General features: G+C 41.3%; 1 protein-coding gene across 1 annotated transcript in view; it reads right to left on the bottom strand.

Moving 5' to 3' along the window:
• Positions 1-3,756: 3,756 nt before the first annotated feature.
• The window catches only part of KIAA1549 (KIAA1549 ortholog), a 212,482-nt gene continuing 189,931 nt past the window's right edge, over positions 3,757-26,307 (bottom strand). Inside the window, exons 14-21 of the mRNA XM_065419825.1 lie at positions 25,556-25,761; positions 23,741-23,964; positions 20,578-20,722; positions 17,006-17,335; positions 16,071-16,123; positions 10,784-10,929; positions 8,527-8,681; positions 3,757-4,011 (exon numbers count right to left, since the gene is read on the bottom strand). Of these exons, the coding sequence (XP_065275897.1) occupies positions 3,757-4,011; positions 8,527-8,681; positions 10,784-10,929; positions 16,071-16,123; positions 17,006-17,335; positions 20,578-20,722; positions 23,741-23,964; positions 25,556-25,761 (1,514 nt within the window). The remainder of the gene's footprint in view (positions 4,012-8,526; positions 8,682-10,783; positions 10,930-16,070; positions 16,124-17,005; positions 17,336-20,577; positions 20,723-23,740; positions 23,965-25,555; positions 25,762-26,307) is intronic.

Below are 26,307 nucleotides of genomic sequence, written 5' to 3'. Positions count from 1 at the left end.
AATCATATGACATCCTCCATGTGATTAATTACATAAAGCGTAGGTCTAAAATATTTCGATTAGTTCCAACAACTAAGTATCAAATAGGCTAGAGATCACTACTTTGACTATGATAAAAAATACCTAGCTTTCATTCTGCAAGCTTCTTTCTTTCACCTGTATATTCCAAATTGACCACTGACTATACAAATAATAATTCAAAGAAAATTGTAAAGGGTCATGAGAGCTTGCAGGTTTCTACAAAGTGGAATGGTATAACCACAGAATTAAAATATAAGCATTGGTAACACTGCTTCTTGTGCATGTACATACTAGCTAAGTGATCAATGGGATTGATGAGATTCATTAACATATACTTTATAATGAACTCTTTGTTCTTCCACAAAGCTGTAACACAACAGTACAATAAAAAGGACAATTGACCAAACCAGACACCTAGCTGGCCTAGGTAACCAATCTCCCTCATCTTGAAACTCCCTCTGTTTTCCTTTTCAGAAAAAAATTAACATGGTCTGGTTTCCTTTTTATAGGTGACTAAAAACATTAAAATTGGCTGGTAAACATATACGTGATTAGTACTGGATCATTTGCCTGGATTCTAAAGAGGCAATACACATCTTGGCCCGTATGTTTCAGACAGTGCTCTTTTCTTGCAGCACATGAGCCACCTAAATCTTCAACAATTCAGCAGTTGCAGAAAGTCTGCACACAACCCCTTTGTGTTATGGCCATTCTTTTGAGTGAAGCATTGGGCATCTTACATGGAGGGTTTTCAATGGCATTGGGAGACAGAGGACCATATATGGATGGTGAATAGCAAATAAGGTCTCAAGCAGGTCTGAGAGCGGTACTCGGGCACAAAACTGTTAAATGTGTTTACATCGATTGTACTTCTCTATGAACGCTTCAGGTCTTAAAGAGGGACTTTCATACTAGAGAAAACTTATCAGACTAACTTAAATCCTTCACCTTTCTCAAGTTGTTCACAGTGTTTAAACTGGGAAGAAAAAGTGCTTGTCCCCCCACCTCTAAAAGTGATGATATACTCCAACGTTCTCTCCACATGCTGCAGTGAGGGTATGGCTTAAATCACCTACCCTCCCATCCATTTCAGAGCTATTCTTCCATAATTCTTACCTATGTTTGCTGGTTACAGTATTTATTAAATGCAAAGATTTTACACTCAACAGCCCATGTTCTCCTGGAGTGAACTCATAACACTATATTCATGATCACACAATAGATCAATGATAATGTATTAATAGCACAATGTATTAATGACACCATAAACAGAGTGATATCAGAAGCACAGTAATCAGACTTTACTTCAGGTTCTAGAGGGAGAATCTGGGCTGTGAGGGAGGAAATTTTTAATGAAACACCCAATAAACCATCTTCAGTAATATCAAAACATACAAATACTGACCCAATTACATTTCTCACCCTGCTAATGCTCTTCTTTTTCAAATTTGCTTCAGTGTGAAAGTCTCTCTTTAAAGCATCCACAGGGTTTGCTTTTACAAACCTTTGTATAAAACCAATGTTTTATCCATTATGATTGTACCAAGGATGACATGTTACACACTACGTCAAAAGGTAAAACTTGAAGAATGTCATATTAAAATATTTAAAAAAATATAAAAAATCAGTGACTTGATGGCTCCGCTGGTCACGACCACACAGGCATCAGGATTAAATTCAGTATCTCAGTCTGGGCTCATGAAGGCTTGGAGCACTGGCTGGGGGATTGATTATAAACCTCAGAATTTCACTTAGACTGCCCTGGTATGTTAAATGTCTCACTGCGTCTCATATGCCCTATTGATGAACTTGGGTCAATAAAGGTGTAACCTTCTTCCTGATATCTGGGGCAATATGAATTCTTTTTCAACGCTAATGAGCAACCAGTTGCTCAGTCCGCAGCTGCCAAATTTTGGTGATTGTGACAATGAGCGAAATTAACATACATGTGTCAGGAAGTAGGTGCAGAGTTTCTCTTCTTTTGCTTTCACTTCCACCATATTGTGAATCAATTCCCACTACAGTAGTTGAACTCTGTCTTGTAATACGAGCGCGTAGCCTCATAGTTACCCTACCATAACAATGCTACCTATGCATACTATACCAACGCTGATTCAAGTATCAGCCAAGTAAGGTATCTATATGAGGCAGACTCAGACATACCCCAAAGCCACCTGCTTGATGATCCCTTTCGTGGTCCATAGTTCAGACAATTCATTACTACCCTTGGGTTCTGTGTTTGAAAATCCCAACTCCTAGTATCAAGTAGTCAAGAACATCACTGTCTCAGTGTGAGACTCCTAAGCGTCCTGACCAATATTAACTTACACTTTCTCTATGCCACCATTGTAGTTTTAATTCGATGTAAGTTAAAAATAAAAATACTCCAACAAACCAAAACTTAGTTAGAATTTTCATGTGTATTATGCAGGTTACAATTGTGCAATGGCCAAATATTAGTAAACTCATAGCTAATTGTAAATGAAACTCTGGAAAAATAATGACAGATACTCCAAGACATGTACCACCATTACCGTGCCCCTTCATCCATGGGGACAGTAGGAACAGATAGAAATAAAATAACTGTCTCAAACAACAAATCTAAGCTTATGTTAATATTCCAAATGTCTTTGCCCCAAGTTTTATCTTTTGTAAGATTCAGTTTCACTAGATATGACTGAGATCCCAAAGTACATTGTGGTTTATGGTAAATTTATAACTAGCGCTGGTGATCCTGCATCACCCAGGCTGGCTTGCTTTCTGGCCATACCGCAAACTACAGGTTAGTATATTTTATCCCTGGTCTTGTGAAAGCATATAGTATGAGAGTATTTATGTTTAGAAGACAAACATACATACTTATGCTCAAAAATTCAACTATGACTAAGTATTCTCATCTAGATTTCAATGTATTTTTAACAAAATAAATATCCAGCCTTTTCTTTTTGGACATTTTGCTTTCCCACTCTGAATGAATTTCCGGATATATTCTTGGGTTTAAAAAGGCCATGGTTTTACTTTGCAAACATGAAGATGAAGGGACACTTGAAGCTTCAGCACCAGAAGAAAAACGGGGAGGAGTGCAGAGAGTAGCTCCATTTGAAAACACAGAGCTATAACAATTATTGTTCTGGTTTGAGACAAGTAGCTCAGAAATCCTTTTTTTTTTCTACGTAGTCTTACTGTTATTGTCATTAAGGTGATTTCCTATGCTGGATCACACCTTCAATGTCTCCGATCTTATATCGTTTGTAATCCTGCAAAGCAGTAACAGGAGCCACTTCACTAAAAAGACTGGAGAATTCTTGTAATCTCTCATCAAATGTTAATTCAGTCCATCTTGCTGGTAACAGGAAAGCTTTGCCTTTTTCTTTAAGCCAGGCGTCTCACCGTCTACTATCCTTGGTGGAGGGTTTGTGTGCGCGCGTATGTGTTTTTTTAGGGTTAGCTTTTGACCTAAAGTTTTATTTTGTTCATTAGATCAAACCAAGGAGGGGCACAGTAAATGCTAACAGATTAAGCCGAATAGCCAGCTCTGACATTACCACTTTGGCCTCCCTATCCCTGCCTCCACACAAATCTCTCTCTCTCCTTTTGTTGCTGCTCTTTTCTGATGTGTAATCTCTGGCGCTGTGGAAGTTCACTCTGATGACAGAAGAAAAACGTAGCTGATTTCCTTTGATTCTTGCTTCCATAGGAAGCAGATACCTGGCAGATTTGCAAGAGCATAACAAATCAGCTGTGAAAGTTCTGCACTGTTGTCTGTTTCTGTGAGAGTCGCAGAAGCTCCTCTCTAATTGCTTTTATGAGAGATGCCGAGGAATGACCAGTTTGGAGGTCCTCATTGGAACTGGTGGTGTAGCAGAGCCCCTGTCCCTGAAGGCTGCTGTGTGGAAGATGAGCAGGTGGTGCTGAGGGCTGTCTGGCTGAAGTCCTCTGCATCTGGAATACTGGTGAGGAGGAATATTCTTGATGCCCATGCATATGTGTCTGCAAAATGCAAAAAAAAAAAGTGATTGTTCTTTCTATTGAAAATAAGATGAGCTTGAGAAAGGAGAAAGACAAAAGGCAGAGAAGAGCGAAAAAGCAGCATGGAGATATGTCTAACCCCTGCTAGTTCCCTACTGCGTGAATGGGTGATTGTGCTTGTGAGGCACAAAACAAATAAGTTGCTGGCCTGTCCCAAGTTCAGGAATTCTCATATTCTCTTCTAAGGTTTACAAAAATCTGGCCATTCTCTAATGTCTGATGTTTAAATACAGGAAAGTTGGGAGAAAGTCACGAAGGACTGTCTTGTGGATAAGACACTTGACTGGACTTGGTTTAATTCCTCACTCTGCCATCAACTTCCTGTTGGTCCTTGGGCAAGTCACTTAATCTTTCTGCGCTTCAGTTCCCCATATTATCTGTAAAATGGGAATACGTCTACTTCCCTTTCCTCACTCATTTCTGTCTTGTCTATTCAGATTGTGCACTCTCCAGGGCAGGAAGTGTCACCATGTGTTTGGACACTGCTGAGACCAATAGGGTCCCAAATTAGTAAAAGCAGAACTAGAAGAAAGACTCAGCAAGAAAAATTTCATTTCCCACTCTCTAGAGTTGTTTGAGCTACACAGTTTCAGAAAAATTGCCTTGGTTTAGGGCCCAATTGTCCCAAATTAACAAGGAATACACTCTGTTTTTGTTCCCTAGTTCTATTTGCTTAAGAAGCAAAAGAGGGTCTTAGTTTAAGTGGGGGAGGAAAAGAGGGGACCCTAGTGAAGAAAATTGTATTCATTAAGCAAAACAATAAATTTTCTGTAGTCTCTTAATTCTCATACTGTGAACGGGGAAATCTGGCAAAGCAGTTGAAACTAGTAATGGATGACAACTAAAGAATAGGCTTGGGATTTTTGTTAAAATGACAATCTTGAAATCACAGTCATCCCCATAATATGTAGGATGCTATCTTGCACAACTCATGTACAGTGCAGCTGGGTTTTTTTGGAAAAGGAGCTTTGATGGAAAATGAAAGGATTTATGCTGGATAATGTACAGCTTTTTTTGTTTTGTTTTGTTATAAGTGGTATCCCATCTTGCTTGTGAGAAAGAAACAATTTCAGTTATTGGAAAGAAATGAATTGCTGCTCTGATTTTTCAAAATAGAGGCATCTCGGCCAAATGCACTCAAATAATTCTTACCTGCAGTCTTTGGTTAGCAGACCTGACAGGTAGTCTAATTCTATATTGAAGAGGAACAGGGTTCTATGGTCCCAATTGAAAAAAGCAAACAAACTCCATTTGACACTGAGGTTTTACTAGCAAATTAAGCTATTTTCAGAGTACATTAACATTAGAAGTCACTATACGATTCAGCTTCTTATCTAGTAAAACACAGTCAATCAATACGGCAGGAATGGTTTCTTGGTGGAAGTAAAAGAGAATGTTTGTTGACTGTGGTTGTTGATTGTTTTGGTTTAAAAGTTGCCTCGATGGTTTTTAATATCTTATTAAAAAACATAAGTGGCTATTGTTGGGCTCTCATAGCCGATATCAGATTGGTAAACAAATCTGAGGCTATAAAAACTGACACACACTAGCTCACAACGCCACCAATAAGATGGATTATGACAACCAGTTGAAGATGGTCTACCAGTAAAAAGGCACAAGGATTTGTGCAAGTAGTTTTAGTCTATTATTTTTCCCTTTTCTTATCAAAACAAAGATGTTTTCTACCTTGCAGATACGTATCAAAGTAACATGTACCCTACTTCACTGATGCTTTCTCAGTGAGAATTCTTTCCTCCTTCATAATACGCTCTATTTTGACACAGAAAGAGTGACAGTGATGGCTGTATTTTTGAGTGTAGTATTTTACTGTTTCCTAAAAGAAATATTATAACTTGTTCTAGCTATCCAAATCCCTCCGAAGTCAATGGAAAGCCTCCCACTGACTTCAAAGGAGTCTGGATCAAGCCTTCTTGGATTAGTTTAGTGGAAGGGTAGGGTGAAGTGTAGTGACCTGCTTGTTGATTTTGGGTCAGGAAGCAAGATTGAAGACTCGTAGCTTAGCATATTCCAGAGAAAATCTGAGAGTGCAGAATGTGGGAAGCAGAGGTAAAAATCCTGTAAGGTAATAGAGTCCATCACAGGAACACGAAAAAATCAGAACCCACCTGTGTCAACTAGGGAAGAAAATATTCTAGTTCTAACCTTCCTAACTGTGGCGGATAATGTCAGAAATGTGTGTTCATATGAGAGAGAGTGAGCCGGTAGAATGTTGGTGAAAGGGTCCCAAGCATCCAGGAAACATGACACCTGAAGAACGTGATCGTAATCAAGAAAACTTTTCAAGATGTCCAGATGTCATCTTTCCAAAGAGGAGAATTGCAAAGATCTGAACTAGTGAAAGACATCAGTCTGTGAAGATACAATAGAAAAAACTTCCTTTCTGTTACAGGGAACGGTCAGATTAGGGCACGGATTTAGCATTTTTTTCTCTTTTTCCATTTAATTACCCTTTGTAAGAAGGAGGGAAAGAACGACTGCCCCACTAGAGAGGCAGAATAGGCATTCAGGTGGGCTCTGTGACAAGCAACAGAACCTATGTTCTGTAGGGTTTTAGTCAATGTTATAATCTGCACTTTTTTTTTTTTTTTTTTAAAGAGAAAAACTCATAAGCATCTGCATACAAACTGTAGCAATCAGAAAGGAAAAAGAGCAGAGAACATAAATAAATTGCTACTACAGTTGACTAAAGGAAAGGATGTTTGCTGAAACCACATTAGAGCGATGCGTGCCTATTTGAAATGGCAACAAGAGCTGGTAACTGAAAATAAGGGCAATAAAATCCTTTGAAATGGGTCCAGAAGCCTTGAAATGCTCGCTAGCCACCCAGACAACTGATGGGCGAAAATGAAGAGACACTGTCTATCAAAGAAAAAATAATGTAATGAAATGTATGACAATACAGAGATAACACTGGAAGAGTGTATATGATAGGTATTGATGTCTGAAAAAACAACTGTTTACTTAGCATCTTGCAAAATGGGGCTCTGATCCTGACTGGAGTCTGAGCAATACTGTAATACAAGTAATAAAATAATAATAATGATATAATATTCCATATGCACTTGAGAAAAAAGCCCTAAAGACCATAAAACTAAAGTCACTTGAGCTGCCTGGGGAAAGGGCTGAAGGACAAATTATGAGGGCTGACAACCAACACTGAGCCTGAGATGCCACTCGAAGAGACACGCAACAGAGCCTGTAAGATCTCTCCGCTGAGTGCTGGGCTAGGTATAAATGAGCATTAGGATGCTTATCCTGACCAGAATAGAATGAGTTACTTGGATACCGCATTCCTAAGCATGGAACAGGGGTACAGATATCTAGCTACATTAGGCAGACAGCTAACGAGGCCAAAATGGTCTATGTTTTGCATAGTATGAGGAGAGTCATATTTACGTCCTGTCTGATTTTCAGAGATGCTGAGTGCCCACAATTCCAATGGAAGTTAATAGGAAGTGCGCCGCACCTCTGAGAAATCAGGCCCCAATCCTGTTTAATGTTGTTTTTGTTGAGCCTCTCAATATTTTTGTTAAATACACCTATTTTAAGACAATATGGATAGTGGGGATTGCTACTGGGGACAAATGCCGCTGGAAGTACACAAAGGGAGGAAATTCTCTTCCTCAGGGAGGGGACGAATTTGAACAGACGTGACAATTTGAGCGTGCAGCAGAAAGCCAGAGCATAAAGGGGTTATCTCCAAAAGGGTATTATGAGGAAGCTGGCATAGGCCAGTATGGGTAAAGGAATGGTTTAAAGACCAAGTGCATGAAACGCTGGTGACAGGTATCCACATCTTTCCTGAGGAAGATAATACAGTAGCCGAAACATCACAACGCTTATGGTTTAATCGGAAATTCCATCTTCTGGAAGCAGTATTTTGTCAAATCATGGTGCCTGTCCGGTAGTATAGGTAAACGAACAGATATGTTGTTGACAGGTGAAAGGAAAACACCTTGTCCAGAAATATCTCTACTGCTGTACACGACACGTCTAATGCTACATTCAGTACCCAGATTCTCTGCCCATATGAACTGGCGCAGCTCCATAGAAGTAATTGAGTTGTGCCAATGCATGCCAGCAGAGAACCTGGCCATTTACTTCAGTGCTTTCTACCTGCAATTATCTCAAATTAAAGAAGTGCATGGAAAGCAGACTCGACCTCTGCTGGAGCTCCGGGGTAGAAGTGGTGAACTATAACCAGAACACAGTGGTTAAAGGCCTTGAGTGAGGAAGCGGTTAGGGAAGAATGGGTGGAAGAGGTTAGAGAAGTGGAGGTGAAAGAATAGCAAGCAAACCAGGTTAGAAGAGCGAGTGAAGGTTGGAAGAATAAGTGGAGGTCGTCAGAAAAAGCAAGTGAAAGAATCATCGGAAGAAATTCCAAACAGCAACAAAGGCAAAAACTGAACATATCACTGCTTCAGAAACTATTTAAATGTGAAACACAGTACTCACTGCATCTCTCCTAGCATATTCATCCTCTCCACGATACTGGGGCCACCCTGGTCCCCCCGGCTGGCCATGCCCTGCTCTGACTGAGGCAATCTCCACTTGTTGGGATCCAGTTCTGCTAGCAATTCCCACTTGAGTGAGGTGCTGTATCTGAGAACCTTAAAAGCAAATATTGGTTTTTCATCTTTATATACAGTAAGCTTGCAGGGCAGACAAATGACAAAAAGCTAACAAATTTTTGGTGGGGGTTGGGAGGCAGGAAGAAAAAGAAGCTTAGTTTTTGTTTAACACACTAATCAGGATCAGCAGAGAGAAGAATACCAATGCAGACTGGAGAAAGGGAAAACCATTTTACTCTGGTGCAGCTCACTCAAAATTCGGTATTTTTCATCACCTTTCATTGATAACAAACATTGCACGTACATGCACATTCTGATGTACTGCTGAAAGTACACACTGAATGTACACGTCAGGTGTATGCCAGTCATTAAAACAAAGACTATAGAAGGCCCTTACAATTTTAAATGCTAGTGATCTGGCAGCAAGGAGGAGACATTTGCTATTGCACCAACAAACCAGCAAGACCCTAAGTCTGCACACTGTTCTCTGTTCCATCCCTCAGAGCCACAACATGAATGGCTATCCCTGAATATGGTTTTTCCTGCTTTAGTTTGTGCTTAAAGATTAAACAGTACTGACATTAACCAACGGGAAGGCCAGTACACAGCTTACTTCCTTTATTAACTCAGCCTGGAACCTAAATCCACTCCTTTCCCACTGCTTTCTACTGAATGCCAGGAGAGCCACTAACATTAATTACAAGAGAGACATTTAGCAACATACCAACTTTACTTTTCCCCAAATTTTCTCTTATGATGGGACAAAATTTTTCTGTAAATACAGTAGGAGCGAAATAACTTTAAAGATCTGCAGATGCCTCATTGAAAACTTTGAAAAACAGGAGTTGTCGATACTCAGTGACTGTGTTTTGTGGGCAGGGGGTAGGGGTGGGCACATAGACAAGTTGCCTAACTTACATGTAATATTTACTTTACTCTTCTTTCCTTAAAATAAATTTAAAAAAATTAATAAAACTGATATTTAGTTGTTATTGTATCTTCCTTAATTGAAGGATAAAAACTGGTTATTTGAGTTCACCAGAAACAAAAAACCCACAGCTGATCAACCATAGACACTTAAGGAACAGTATACATAATATATTAAATCATCTATGAAAGAGTGAACCCCTTCACCACCGTCACTTTGCACAATTATAGGGAGAGGACAGCTGCAGGTCAAAAGTTAATTCTCTGGACTACAACATGGACATGTCTAATTTAGAAATTCTTGAGCACACCTATATTTTCAGTATTTTAATTCCCTCTCTTTTGGAAGAAAGTTAATAGAGACATTTACATGAGAACAGAATCTTTGTTTCTTAAGAGTTCATCAGCTCCTGCCACTTAAACCCAATGTGAAGTTAGAACCTTGTTTGCTATGGAAATTGTCTCACAGTCCGGGAAGATGATTTCATGTGGTAAAGCAGAAAATAGATAGACTCTTCAGATACTGTTTTTATGCAAATGTCCCTAGTAAGAAAAAAGAAAAAAAATGCAGGGTAAATAGGCAAAATTTTTCTGAATGGAATGTTTTCTCCAGAAGGCATCAGTTACTGTTTAATTTACCACAAAGGACATACCGCGGTCACCTGTGAAATGTCAACATTCACTGAACTCTTTTTGAAATGCTGAAGTTATTTCCTATGGTAAGGCTATCTTTTCACTACCAAAAAAAAAGGGGGGGTTTAACCACAGGATAACTAATACACATTAACTATCCCACTGAAAAAGCCTAGTGGCACTGTAGTTTTTACCACGAGGCAGCGAGGCTCAGGCCTAGGTATAGTGATGACCTTGCCTTGCGAGCTAGCAGTAAAAACTTCAGTGCCCTGTCTCCACTAGAATTTTATACGGGGATAGCTAGCAATAGTTAGTTGGCAGTGAAAACAAAGCCTAAGTTTGGAGTGTACCATCTACGGTGACCAGATGTTGTCCCGATTTTATAAGGACTGTCCCAATATTAGAGGCTCTCTCTTACACCAGACCCTATCACCCCCCACCCCAATTTTTCACACTTGCTATCTGGTCACCGTAGTACCACCTGATGGCAAATGATGGCTTTTAATAGGGACAACTATATATGGAACATATTTGAAAAAGGTGTAATATTCCAGTGCATGTTCAGTATAAACCAAAATTACCTGCAGTGCTTCCAACTGGTCGTGGCCGTGCCACTGATGGCATTTCTTCTGGGTATAGCCCTCTGGAGGAATACTGAACATCGGATTGTTGCTGGTCTGGGTGCATTAACTCTGCAGGCTGAAGGAAACCCGGGCCAAAACTTTGCCTGTTGGCAGAGCAACATAAGATCACACTGACTAACCTTTCTACTGTGAAAATATTTACACTTGTCCCTTATACTTAACCCTATTATGATCACTCATGCATATTTTTACCATAGCTGCTACAAAAAGAATTCAACTTCATTACCACAATCCTCTTTCGTAACATGCACTTCATAAGAAAAGGCTTGTACAAAGACTAACACAGGAGTTTAAACCCAAGTATTTTCATAGATTGGAATGGCTTCAATGCACTGAGAAGGGTTTGAAAAAAAGAAAGATTTACTTTTCCGCTGAGGAAAACCATCATCGCTACTACCTCAAAGCGACCACGGAATAGGAGATAGTCAAATTCACTACTAACGTAAGCAGGTTCATCTAACTTCACTGACTTCAGTAGAAATGCACCTGCTTAATTTAGGGACCCAAAAACTGCACTGACAAATGTTGCTGAGTCAGGGGCTTGGATCTAAATCAACAGCAAAATGTAACGTGTATTTGGCAAACAAAGATACCATTTGGTTTATGGGTACTTCCCTAAGCATCATGAATATTTGCTGTGTTGAGCTCTATAAATTTTCAAGCAGCCTGTGATGATATGAGATACATCGCACCATGTCATGTTGTGTCGTGACACAGGTCAAGAGGAGGTACGCTGACATCCCTATTTCCTGCAGTGCAATTATTCAAAGGCAGTCTCCACCAATGGTGATAATCATAATTCCATGATTGTTTGCTTACCAAGGGTAGTCTAAGGTGACTTAGCATTAATAAAATGTGTCAGATTGACAGCACTGGAGAGGAAAGCCTATTCACGGAACTGTTATACCAATGTGCCTCACCCTGCGCTGGAGAGATCACATTTAAGGATTACCTTGATCTCCACTGTCTATCAAACTCTCAGTTTCTCTGCTGAGTGTGTCAACATGGTGCCAATCAGTGCTCATTGTGAGAGTGCTCTCTGTGACATGGACTCCCATTTAACTATACCCTCGATCCTGCAATGAACTCTGCAGGAACTCATGTGCCCACAGTGCCCAGATTGAGCATCTTACAGGACTGGGGCCCAAGTTCCTATACTATGCTCATCACCCTGGTGTCTGAGCAGCTTTTTCCTAGGAATTGGGCTATTTACTCTCCCTAGGTTTTTATTCCACTCATTAACATGGACCACTAAACAGTCATCTGATTGTATTTCACTCAAGCCACTGCTGACCTGGGGGGCGTTTGTACCAGTGACCTACATACGAAAGGCTCAGAGGACTGCATGACTCAGAAAGTTGGTAATGGGATGTGGAACCTAATACAGAGAAATCAGTAATTTAAAATACAATATATTAGTCATTTAGGATACAGCCTAAAGAAAAGAGTTCGGAAGGGTTCAAGAGTAACATTTTTAGTTTGGAACAGTCACACACTCCCTATCTCCCATGAACTTGTTCCCAATTATCTCCTCAGCAGCTCCATCGAAGTGATTTGGAACCAGCTTTCCAAGCATCACGGGATGTTAAAATGAATGTCTGAAAGGGGTTTAACGATGTCTATTTGGGGTTATCATCTGGGGACCAGTAAGAGTACAATAGTGAGAGAAGCACTCATACGGTATTTCATGCCTACAGCACCAAATTGGAACCTTACAATCAATAATCTATTAGAATCATTTTAGATGTTTCTTTTCAAAGGAAATATCCTCCCAATATTACGGCTGAGGGTGTTATTTTTGTGCAAAATTATTTTTTGAGTGGGGGGCACAAGTATTTCCATTACTGTTGCTCTTTCTGTAGATGAAAGGAGTTCATGGTTAACAGTTCTCCTCAAGCCTCTCATGATAATAAATGATGGTTTTAGCTACTCTTTACCACTAGTCAGAGATCCATGACAGATGATGCAAAATGGATACCTGGGTCATTACCTAGCTATTGCTGGTCCAAATTTGGACCAGACAGACTTTCCAGGCTTGGCTTCTATCTTCCAGACCAGCCTTCCACCTGGCCTCTCTAGTTTCAATGGAAAGGTTTCACTTCTAGCAAATTTAATTGGAAAAAAATCCCTTTGCAAATCAATTTTTAGATTTAGACATTCTCAGTATGCTCAAGCTCAGTGTATTCCTATTGCACGATGCAACATTCATACCACGATAATGGCTGCTAAGCCCCAGTATCGGCACAGTAGGTAAGTGACCTAACTTTATATGTTTTGCCTTTCTGCCCAGGTTGGTTCCAACCCATTAAATATGTGGATTGCATTAGTATAGAGAAAAAGGAACAATCTGGTTTCCCAATCACTGTTCCATGCATTGGCTATTTAAGCCACTGGACTGTGACGTTAATAATGTCTGCCTACTGCAGTGACTTCAAAACACTCTCCTTCCTATTTCTATAGCTTTCTGCATTGTTTCTAGCAGTTTCATTATCTTTGTCTTCAGGAAATGAGTGTAACCTTCTTTACTTGAATACATTACATTTCTTCCCTTCTCCAACACAATCTAAAATGAAGCAGCCATGGTATTTTATACTGTCTTCAAAGAAACCTTCCTGTGCAGGTCAATGAATTGCAGGTTGTTACTTTAACCCACTGGCACTAGCAGGTCCTGGGTTTCCACCAATAACAACAACGGTGGTATTAATGTTTAACTTAAGGAAATTCAAACGGCCTGTGTCCAGGGGCTCGTAGCCTTTTGAAAAAGTAATACACAGCGAAGGTACTGCCTTGTTCAAGGATTTGATAACTAGCTACAGAGCCTTCCACTATTAGGCCGCCTCTCTCTAAATCTGAGACCGGTTGAGAGTGAATGAAAATGGTTAATAATTGATGCCTAGTGGTGATCTACATACAGTGAGTTGGGGATCTCAGTACAGTTTCTAACATACTAGTGTCCCAATCACAAAATCATCTTCTCATGTCGTGATTGGCCGTATCAGCCAAGACCTCAAAGAGCAAATGTGCATGGGGACTTAATTCCCCTCTCCTCTTCTCGAGGTGATCCTTTCAGTCTCAGTCCCATGGGCAGGGAAAAACCATCGATCCCCATTCTGCAGATAGCAGACTTCAGTGCCTAGGACTGTCAGCACAGCCCTGCTCCAAGAACTACATTCATTTAAAAATAAATAAAATAATGAAGCAATACATTATGTATACATCAGACCCCGACTTTCTCTTGGAGCTTTGTCTTGATGAGAATTTGTGCTCTGACATGTCTGTCTCCTAGGTTAGCAGGTGATCTTCCCTTTACTGGGGTAAGCTTTTGGAACTGTAACTTGCTCCCATTTTATATTGTATATTGAACATTTGTGGTTATATGGGAATTAAAGGGAAAGCCAAATAGTAAATTTGGAGCTGGGAGGGAAGGGAAGCATTTATCAGTTGTAAACTACAAGGAATAATGTTTCCCTTATTTATCTACATAGATTGGGATGTTCTTACCTCCTTCTTCATATGAGACTACCTCAGCAGGGCCAGGAGAGCCTATGGAGATAGATCCCCACTGATTTTATAGAGGTGGGCCTGCTACCAGGCCTTCTCTGAGAGGCCCTATTTGCTCTGGAATTTACTCCCACTTGTCCCAAAATAAGTTGAATCTCTTGGGCATGAAGGGAAGACCATTTATTTACAGGGCTTTTCAAGAGGGCAGAGGGAATGGGCAAGAGGGAGCCTTTGGGTGGAGTGAAGTACATTTGGTTGCTCTGATTTGCTGGTTAGTTAATTTAATTTCTTTTATTATTAACATCTGACATTTGAGCATGGGCAGTGTTCCGCTATTCATTCAGCATCTGGCACAAACCTTAATCTCCCTTATCTACCACAGTGCTTTTCCATCTAGCAGAGACTGCAAAGTATGAACTTCCTGTAGCCCGCTGCTGCACCATGAGCAGAGCACTGAGAGATACGGAAGGGATCATACAGTTCCTTCCATACTTCTCTTCAAGCACGTGTCCTCAGAATATAGCTAACTTCCCAACTCTGGCCTGAGACCTGCAGGGATGTATCCATGACGTTCTCAAAGGACTGGGGCTTAGATCTCCATTTGCCCAATAAAATAAAGAGTTAACAAGCATGGTTAACCATTGCATATGTTTAACCATTGCAAAAGTGGCTGCCCACCAACAAAGAAAGCGTTCTCTCATTGGCATACAGTGTACACATTTTATATGTATGAAACAAAGACGGGAGAAGCAACTTGGTGTAAAGGAGAGTGCACTGGACTGGTATGCAGGCCACCTGAGCTCTATTCTGGGCTCCACCTCTTTGTGCTCCGTTTACCCTCACACCCTTTGTCTGTCTTGTCTGTTTAGAATGTAAGCTCATTGGGACAGAGACTGTTTCTTAATATGTGTTTATACCAAAAGTGTCAAATCTACTCAGAGGAGAGAGTTTAATTACATGTTTAATTATGGTCCATGGCAGGGTTATATATTAAGGACTTCATGTTCTCCTCAATCTACAGTGCATCTCTCATTGACATCAGTGAGAGAGGTTTGCACAGAGATTAAGGGAAAGATACAGACAGTCTCTATGTAGTAACTAAACTTTTATTTATTAGTTATTTACTCAGCAACTTTTGGACATATTCAGCATCGTTCATTGCGATACTCAGCGTCCCTTTGCGCCGATGCTACTCCTGCCCTGTGTTTTTCTTCCTTCCCCTCCCTCCCTCTTAAGTCTCTTCCGTTCTTCCCTCTGCACTTCCCTCCCTGGAACTCCCAACTCCCACCCTCTTTCCTGTTCCATCTATTAAAATGATCAGCAATGGAACAGTTAATGTTGACAATGACATTTCTTCATCACTGGGCTTTAGAAATGCTACTCCAATGAGATTAACAGGGTACACATGTTTGAGTCATTGTTTCAGGCTCTCTGCAGACTCTGGCACTCAATGGTATGCTCCATTCACATTTGGAAGGTTATCTTTGCAGCCATGAAGGCTGGAAATTTATTGTCTTTTAATTAAAGCTTGGAATCTACATAATCTGAGTATGTCATGTTGGCCACATAAATACTTTATGCAGGCTGCATCTGGCCTGTGGGCCATCTGTTTGACACCCTGAGTTTGCACAGTACCTAACAAAGTAGGGTCTCAATCTCAGTAGGGCCTCTTGGAGCTAATGTAATATTAATAATAATTAAAATTCCATGAACAAAAAGGTACCTCTGCAGCAGACCCGGCGCTGTTGGAGGAGTCATTCCAAATTCCACGTATCTCTGTTGGAAATAAATGAATAAAAATAAAATCAATAAACTGGAAATTTCAGCCAGTCTTTTACAGCTTGAATGAGACCCAATTGCCAGGCCTATGTGTGAGCTGACTGCAAGTTTACGGACAAAGATTTACAAACATTTTTTGTTAAGTGGCACAAGAAGACCTGGGAAGTGCAGCTCCAACAGGATAACTAGCTCTTCTATGTTTGCCCATGCTCCTTATGTGGCTTACCCACCTTTTGAAAATATGTTCTCTGACTTGCAGCTCAAGGCCCCCTTCAATGTATATTTAATATAAATTTTATGAAAACCTGCGCTTTTATTTTACCTTGTGTGAGTGGGGGGAGCCAATGGCACACAGGTAGTGCTAGATTTTAATTTATCCCTGCCTAAAATGATGTATTTTGTACAACAGACTTCCAACTCTATTTACAATTTCATACAGGAGCATAGTCTAATGGTTAGAGCAGGGGAGGTGGAATCAGGATGTCCTGGTCTCAAATGTCCTGGTGGAAAACTCTGGCTAAATACTTAGAACTTTATCTTTACGGGCTCTAAATAGGTGCTAAGCTAAAACAGACTTCAGAAAAGAAATATTATTAATTTAAATACCAAGACTGATCTGTGAAAGATCACAACTGAGTGGACCAGGAAAGCATTCTCTTAAAAGAGAACTCCTATCTGCCTCCGAAGGAGAAAAAAAGGTTCACAGGGTGGTATAAATAGTGAGTCCCCCATTTTGTAACTTCACATCACGGACACCCAATTCCAGTAATTGCTCAATATCCATGATGAACCCTGATCTAAAAGGTATAACAATAGTGACCACGGCTCAACTGGTCCTAACACCCTGCCCAGAAAAGCCTTTCAAGATGTATCACTCACACTAAATGGGTTGTTTACTGCCTGGGCTGGACCATATGGTGATCCCCACTGGGGGCATGTGGTTCCCCTCCCTGCTCGAGCAGGAGTGTTGTTTACCGGCTGTCCCGCAGAGACCCCAGGTGACGTGATGGCAGTGGAACTGGCTGCTTGGCTACTGGGAGCCACCAGGGCAAAGGCATCATCCAAGAGAGAGTGCATAGTCTGCCGGGCCTCTTCAATGGATGGCTGTGGAGGGATGTACTGAGAGGCTGGGTGGGGAGGCAAGCCTGGGTACTTCCCGAGATCAAGAGAAGAAGGTGTCTGTGATTCTGCAGGCAGGTCAGGATCGGACTACAGAGAAGACAGAGAATGGAAGCAGGAGTCAGACAGACTTTTACATACACAGTTTCAAGTCACAGTGACATTTAACTTCTGAACAAGGATTAGAACAAGCTGGAAGCAACAGAGGAGAGAGACCTGGGTGTGTGGATTGATCACAGGATGACTATTAGCCACCAGTGGGATGCAGTTGTGAAAAAGGCGAGGCATTTCCAGTAGAGATAGAGAAGTATTAATGCCACTGTGCGAGGCACTGGTGAGACCTCATCTGGAATACTGTGTACAATTTTGGTCACCCAGGTTCAAGAAAGATGAACTCAAACTGGAGCAGATGCAGAAAAGGGCTACTGGTGTGATCATGAGAGAATGGACAGCCTATCTTATGAGAGCAGACCGGAAGAGCTTGGCTTGTTTATCCTAGCAAAAAGAAGGCTGATAGGGGATATGATTGCTTTCTATAAATACATTGGGGGAGGGGTAAATATCAGGGAGGGTGAGGAGCTATTTAAGCTACAGGACAGTGTTGACAGAACAACAAATGGGTTGAACTGACTCCGAACAAATTCAGGCTGGAAATCAGAAGAAGGCTTCTAACCATCAGAGGGGAGAGGTTCTAGAACTGCCTCCCAATAGGAGTTGTGCAGGCAAACAACACGAGAGAACAGCACAAATTGATCGATGCGACTCTATGATAGTGTTGCTGGTGATGGTAGGTGGCAGGACTCATTTCTGGTTTATGTCTTATGTTCCTAAAAGCTCATGCTTCAGAGCTTCAGCCGGCCACCTGCAGGAATCAGGAAGGGATTTCCTCCCTCCGCCCCCCCAAGAATTTGGTGGGGGGGTGGTCTCCTTCTTTCGAAGCATCATCGGGGTGGCCATAGCTGTAAATGAGACCCTGGACGGGGTGGACCAGTGCTCTGAGGTGGCATCGAGCATTCTGTCTCTCAGGCGCTTGCTGGCTAGTTCTTGCTCACCTGTTTAGGGTCTAACTGATCGCCATATATGTGGTCAGGAAGGAATTTTCCCCCAAGTCAGATTGGCAGTGGCCTTAGGGTTTTTGCCTTCCTTTGCAGCATGTGGGGGTGGGTCACTTGCCAGGATTATCTGGGTACATCTCACTTAATCATTTCCCTGCCATTGCGGGGGCCTCAGGCACTGGTGCACCTCAGTCCCTCCTATTCTCTCCTTGCAGCATAACAATCTAATCTCCTGGGGGTTGTAACACTTTGGTCTCAATTCGGTTGTTGGGTTTAGTGTGCGGGGTCATGTTGGTGGCCTGTGACATACAGGAGGTCAGACTAGATGATCTGGTGGTGCCTTCTATCCTTAAATCTTATGACCACCAAAACCAAGTTGAGATATAATGCATCTGTGAGAGTGCCAGACAAAACCTGCCCAATTCTTCTACCAGAGAGTCATTTTAGTTCAAATGTTTCAGCCAATTTAAGCTCCCTCACTATGATACTAAGTGGGGAGCAGCGTACCGCCCGATAGAGACCTAGCTGCACTAGAATGATGTGGCTTGTAAATATATGTGTATCTGAAATCACATAGTGAATGCCGACTTAGCTAGAAGATGACAGTCTGAGCTCTCTCTCTCTAAATCAGGGGTGGGCAAACTTTTTGGCCCGAGGGCCACATCTGGGTATGGAAATTGTATGGCGGGCCATGAATGCTCATGGTTCCCGGCCAATGGGAGCTGCAGGGGTTGTGTTGGGGCAGCGTGTGGAGCCTCTGGCTGCCCCACGCACAGGAGCCGGAGAGGGACATGCCGCTGCTTCCAGGAGACACAAGGAGCCCCAGCAAGTGCGGAGAAGGGCAAGCCCCGGACCCTGCTCCCAGTCAGGAGCTCAAGGGCTGGATTAAAACGTCTGAAGGGCCAGATGCGGCCCCCAGGCTGTAGTATGCCCACCCCTGCTCTAAATGAAGTCTTTCTGAATCTTTGCAGCTCTACGGAGTGAGTTAAGTCTTTGTGTAACAACTGACCACGTTAGCCGAAATATGAAACAATTACGGCTATCCTGAGCAACACAGGACAGGAGCTATTCAACAGCTAAGCCGTTAGCTGTGAGGAAGCTGAACTGAAGTGCGTCTTAAAGGGATTCACAACAGGCAGCAATTACCTGACAGCAGCCTGATGTAGCCAGCACAATTACTACATAGGGTCTTATCTCAGGAGCATATTGCTCCTCAGTAACAGGAAGTTACGCAGCTTTGCAGTAGCAGACTTATTGTGCCAGCTCCTTCTTGCCACTGCATGCCGGCTGCAGTGCCAACTAACAAGCCACACCCCTCTACTTCCCTGGGAGTTTAGAATGCTGAGGGCCAACTCTCCACAAGTCTCAATTAAATAGCTGCGGACTAGAATTCATTCCGATACAGGTGACATTAAAATGATCATTGCGCATGTTTTGAACGCCGATGAAGACCACAGAAAGAAACATTATGGTCCTTCACTACATTTTTAAAAATGGAAACTGTTTGAAACTGTCCAGAGGTTTTGAATGTTAGCAGCAGTCTGAGTGAAGACTGATTAGTGGCCAGAGTGTGGGTGCAGGAAGCATAGTAAGTGCAGTTTATTACATGATATTATTAAACTTAAAAGTTCTTAGTTACTATTTTTAACATGGAAATGAAGCTAATTTGCTAGAGACTGTCTGAGAATGATTTCAGTTATTTCTGCACTGATATCTAAGTTTAAAGAAAAGAAAATCTGTCATTGAGGGACTTCAGTTTTTCACTACCTGAAAAACTACCATAAAATTTCCTATAACATTTGGGATTATTTAATCACCGGCAACGTGGACTAGAAGGTACTGAACTGACCATGCTCAAAGGATCCTGTAGCATACATACATTTTCATGTGATGGGTCTTTTCCAGAATTTATATTTTTGCTTCTAAAGTTGCTCATTGGAGAATCCTTTTTCCATTTCATAGCATTTCCTATTATTACTGTCCCTAATGGCCCCATTTCCAATTCTCATTATATAGTTTATTGGGACTGATAAAAATGCTTTTCAGTGCTTCTGTTCTGAAGGCCAAGCAACGCCAGCATGAGTGGAAAATTACAGGCTTTCACTATTTTACCCAAGCATTCTGCATAGGAGGTTCTTGACTCACTCAGTTTCATCCAAATGGAATTAGCATATAAAGTAGCCACTCAGAGCATACCAGGAAAATAGGAGATTTGCCTAAGCCACAGTTATCGTAAGAATTATCAGTGTATTCCTATCATCTAAAAGACAAACATACAATATATGCAGAATTATTGACTCCTGGTGGTCTTTTGTATGTCCCATCACTGTCAGTGGTGATTAGCCTGTCCTTCTCAGCATCAATAGGGCTGCCATTTATCTGATGTCTCCGACGCTGCTTGGGAGAACGTTTTGCACGTGAACTAAAAAAAAAAAAAAGAAGAGAAATAAAAACCAAGAGAAAGTTTAGCGACTTTTGTCTTACTAGAACTTTTTAAAAGTTGGAGATTCTACTGTTTGTTATCTCAAGCTCTATGTGCTAGAAGGTATTCCAACACTCCTTAAAATATTTCTGCTTTGATATGTTGTGCTTCAGGACCCCACAAAGAGAGAGTTCTCTCCCAGCCACAAGTCCTGTTTTCCTGATTCCACACTTTGATGGCTCATGGGAAAGCATAATGGAAACACTGAGCAAGAAATACCATACTATACAAAACCAAGCCCCAAAGTGCCTCACAAAGTAGTGAGTAAGATGCAGTGACTGTACAGGCAAATCCAGCATCCGTTATGTGCTTCGCAATAGTTCCCATCTATGCAAGGACCCAATCCTGCTTTCATAAAGTCATTGGGAATTTTGCCAAACATTTTAATGGGCGAAGGATCAGGCCCTTAATACTGGGCTGCAGTATCAGGATTGGGTCCTGATGCAGGATTTCAACCTAGAATTTTCTGACCCACAGGCAAGTATGCAACCAATTGAATCAAAATGGTGTGATACTCTTGACAAAAGGCTAATGAAGTGAAAGAAATTCTAGTTTAAACCACTAACATCAATCTCACCTATGGCATAGTTTAATAGCAAAATTCTCAGCCATGCCATCACTTCTCTATAATCATCAAAATACTTCTCTCCTCACTTTCTATTCAAGGCAGCGCTATGGAACTACCTTTATTATTACTTTAAAAGAACCATTATTCAAAGATTAACCTGTACATTAGAATTAGAGACAGGTTCTAAGCAGTTTGCCTCTATGGAAATACAAATGGTTTTTATAGCTGGTTATGGATTGTCCTCAGTTCTTCTGTGCACCCTTTCAGGTATGACCCCTTGCTGCCATGAACATTTCTGAGAGTCCTCAGGCAGGGGTCATCTCCTGTGAATATAGTGCAGTATCTCAGTCATATGTAATTCTACATGAAAACTGCCAGACACTTTATGTGGTAGATGGTCACAAAGAAACTTAATTATGTCATAAAGGAGGGATTTAAAACAAAAAGAGAGAAACGTACATTTGGTCATCCTTTGGCAAAGCATCAACATACTTCTGAGAATGACCTTGGTGACGAGGATGCTATCACTACATACAGCCTGTGCGTGAGTGAATGAGAGTGTGCAATTTTGCTTTGGAAGACAATTTTTCTACCTTGGCTGGCACCTAGAATATTTAATTAGTTCATATATTCTTCCAGTCTCCTTCAATCACATTAGAGAGTATTGATTTACATTTCATATTTTTAGGATGTTTCAGAAATAAAACTACATAAAATGTAAATCAATACTCCCTAATGCAATTGAATGACAGAATCTGATAAGCAGCCAATCCTATTAGTGCCTGTATGATGGAATGGAATTTTGGGTGCCCAATTCGAGACACCCAGGATCTGATTTTTCAGAGTTCCTAGCATTATATAGCAGTCTGTATGTTCAGGGCAGTCTCACCATTGACTTCAGTTGAAGCTGCAATTGCTCTGCAATTCTGCAAATCAGACCCCAGGGTCTTAAGGTGGTCGCCCAGAAAATGAGGAACCGACCACCCGTGAAAAGTTTGGTTTAACCGACTCGTCCATCATCACATAGGAACTCTGTGCTCTATTGGACACAGACTCTACTGCCATTTCCCCCCAGTCTTGACATCTTTTGTCCTGTCACCATCCCACTCTTGTATCTTCCCACCCTGGCTCCTTGTTCCTGTCCTGTTTTCCTCAACTAGCAGGCTCCAGGTAGGCTCCACTCAGGCTTCTTATCCCAGTCCCAGTCTCCTTGCCTCACAAATACTCAGTCGCCCTGTCCCAGTCTCACCCAGTCCATTCCCATTCTTCTTGCCAAGCCAGTCCCAGTTCCTCCCATCCCAGCTCAGTTTCCCTAACCCCCGATATTCCTCATTCCAGACCTGCAGCATTCTAAATGATGGCATCATGGAGCTGACAAAGTAACCATCAGATTGCAGGCTGGAGATTACGCTGAGCTTTAAACTGATGTATGTAGGTCAGTTGAAGGAAAGACACAGTGGAGGAAAAGGTTTGTTTGTTCTCAGTGTGAAAGTGGTCCAGGCAGGACTGTTTTTAGGGAACCTGGAACTCAAGAGAAAGAGCCTCTGTGTCCATATACCCCACAGAAGACACAGAGCAGACACTGTCTTGAAATATAAGACCAGGAGGGAAGGTCTGTGAGATGGGTAAGTGCTGTGTGCATCTGGTTACCATGAAGGAATATGGAAGAAGGGATTTCATTGTCTGGTATTTGCAGAGTTTTAAAGATAAATTTGAACTTTTCTATATTTTATAATTAGTTTTCATGGTCTCTTGACTACATGTTTTTCTTTGTTTTGATATGAAAAAAGTATTCTTTGCAGTTTACTTTTTTTTTTATTCCTTAGTCTCTGTTAGTGCTCTTAGGTAAATTCAAATTTTGTTTCACCCTGGGTTTGTTACCTGTAATACTTGTAAAAATTGTGGTGGTGGTATGGGGTTAGTGTGTGATTAAGTAGTTCTGCTTCAGCCTGCTCCCAAAATTACATTGCATTTAACAATTACACTAGAGGAATTAGATAGTTTCCATGTGATCCTATGCAGCTACTAAACGAAAGAGTGTGCAAAAGTAGCAGCACAAACAATAAACATCTCCTTAAAAATGGCTTTGGTATGTTTGGTTCCGCTATTGAGAAACTGTCCATGAGAAACTGTAAAAAAAAAAACAACGCATGGCCTTCTGAACGCTGTTAAAGAAACCCAACAACCACCCAAAAAACCTCTGGCATGTATTGACTAGACCAAAACACCCCAAATAACCCCAACCCTTTCACCTCTCCAATCCAAACATTCCTTTGGGAACAAAATGATTCTAAGCTCTCCAAGTGCAGAAATACAGGCCTGACGTCATTTGCAAGTCTGGACACTGATTCTAAAAGAGAATGAATCTTCCTCTGGCTCTCAGTCTGTACCTCTTCCTGGGTTCTATAAAAACAGTAGGCACGTTGCCCCCAGGGTCCAAGATCTTGTCAATCTGCATCTGCGCTTTGCGGTATATTCTATGCTGCTCTTTGGCATCAACAACAATCACATCATCCACAACTGGAAACTCATAGTGGCCTTTGCGCTTGGCTCGAAGACGGATCTTATTGCGGTGATGCTCGATCTCAGACTTATGCCTCAGAGCTGTTTGTATCTTAAAGGAAGAAAAAGAGAAAACCATGAGATACACTTTTGCAAATAGAGCCTGTTACTGCTGTGCAATAAAAAGGATAGCCAGAGCTAAAGCAAGCAATTTGAAACTGGCACACATGTCCTCCCTCAGTTATCTCGTCCTTTTGCAGGTAATAGACCGATAATCTCCCCACGCAGATGTGCTCTCAGACATGGGATAATCACTAACACAACAAGTGAAATTAGAGAGAAGTGGCAGAGTGTTAATAAAAGGCATGATGAATAACAAAAAGTCCTGCCAGTTGCTGTGAGAACGTTGCTCCATTGAAATTAGATTGCAACGAAGGGTGTATGTGGCATATGTCTGCCTGCGCCCATCATAAGAGAGATTTGATAACTATAGTCAAAGTTTGTCTCTGATTCCCTTAAAAAAAACAAAAAACATACTACAAGGGGCAAGAACTTAAGGAGCTGATTGAGGAGCAGATTTGGAAGAGGGAAGGAGGAGTGGAATGGTCTAGGGCATGGCAATAGGTTCTTCAGGTCACCAGTTTAAACATCGACCGGTGCCTTTAGAGCTGGTCCAACACCTACTGAAGTCAATGGGACTCTTTCCATTGATTACAGTAGGTATTGGATCAGGCCCTTAATGACCACTGTGCTTGTGGTCTGTGCTTGTGGAACTGTGTTGAGGTGCACAAAAAGCACGAAAAATAAAACCCACTATAATCTTTTACAAAAGTATGAAAAGGTCATTAGACAAATGTACATAGCAGGATTTTTCCTAGTAGTTAAATTTACATTTCCTGGACTTCCTTGTCTACAGGTATTAGATGTATTAATTTACTTTTCAACATACTATGTAAGGTACTGAACACAAAGGATGAATTGAGCTTTTAACCTAGAAGCAGGGGGAGGAGACTATCTTCAATCAAGTACAAAATGAGTTACTGAGCAGCAGCTGGGAGAAGCACGCAGAACAAGACCCAGATAACCCAATCATTTACGTGTCACACAAATTTACAGAGCCACCACGCACCACAGAGTGTTTATTAGTACCTGCATAGTAACTCAAGGATGCATGGTAAACAGTGTGTCACCATTCTAGTTGCAAGATTCACCTAAATCAGAGCTTAAACAAAAGGTCAGGCTTTTCTCTACGACCCAAAACAACAGGCAACTCAAGACTACACACTTATAAAAGAAAAAACCATTCACAGGATCTGAAGTGTGACTCTCAACATATAAGGGAAATGTGAACCTTTTTGCTCTCCTTCTCACTTAGCAAAGTGTATTCCACTGTATATACACCATTGCATGAACATAAGAACATAAGAACGGCCGTACTGGGTCAGACCAAAGGTCCATCTAGCCCAGTATTCTGTCCTCCGACAGTGGCCAATGCCAGGTGCCCCAGAGGGAATGAACGGAACAAGTAATCATGAAGTGATCCATTCCGTCGCACATTCCCAGCTTGTGGCAAACAGAGGATAGGGACACCATCCCTGCCCATCCTGGATGATAGCCATTGATGGACCTATCCTCCATGAACATATCTAGTTCTTTTTTGAACCCTGTTATAGTCATGCACATAAACACTATCTGAAAAATACCTCTTTGTTAATTTTGTTGGACTCTGCTACTCGGTCAGACAGTGCTGGGTTCTGAGCTGGAGGGGCTGCAATTGGCTGCATGGCAATCAACTGGATCTTGCTGGGGACCCGTCGACTTGCATCTGAGGAACGAGACATCCTGTCCACATGCTCAAAGATAGAGGCTGAGGAGTGCTGCTCGTTTCCACTACCGGGCTGCGGAGGTCCTGAATTACCAGAACAAATAAAATAAAAGACAGTGTCATAGCTAGGATCAACTCAGTCAAATGTCTGGCCATACAAGAGAACATGAAATGGTGGACTACAACATTATGCCATCTTTGCTGCTGCGCTTAATTTGCACTGGAGGTCTTCCATCCGCTGCAGATTTATTGCAGGCAGTTTACTCAGTAGTTTGCAGATTACAAAACGTTTTCATTTTTCTTCCTGAGGGTGAATGATCCTTCTTTATTTTTTTAAACCAAGTATTTGATATTTTACAAAGATAAAAAGTTCAAACCAGTTTTATCCCATCAAAAGCTATTTAGAATGCTCTAGTGCATACTACAAATTGCTATTGATAACATTACTTAAGAAGGCTCAGATTCCACAAATGGAGTTTTAAAAACCAATAAAAGACTTCGAACTGCAAAATGCCGTACTTTAACAGATAAGTGATAGTGAGGGCAATTTCTCAACTAAACAAAGATTTAAAAATCTGTCCAAAATGTAGTTTTACAGCCAATTTTTACAAATTTAAGCTTTTTAATGGT

This window comes from Emys orbicularis, chromosome 1, assembly GCF_028017835.1.
Source record: "Emys orbicularis isolate rEmyOrb1 chromosome 1, rEmyOrb1.hap1, whole genome shotgun sequence".
NCBI classification, from domain to species: Eukaryota; Metazoa; Chordata; order Testudines; family Emydidae; genus Emys; species Emys orbicularis.
The sequence above is the reverse complement of the archived record's forward strand: the minus strand, read 5'-3'. Positions and strand labels throughout refer to the sequence as shown.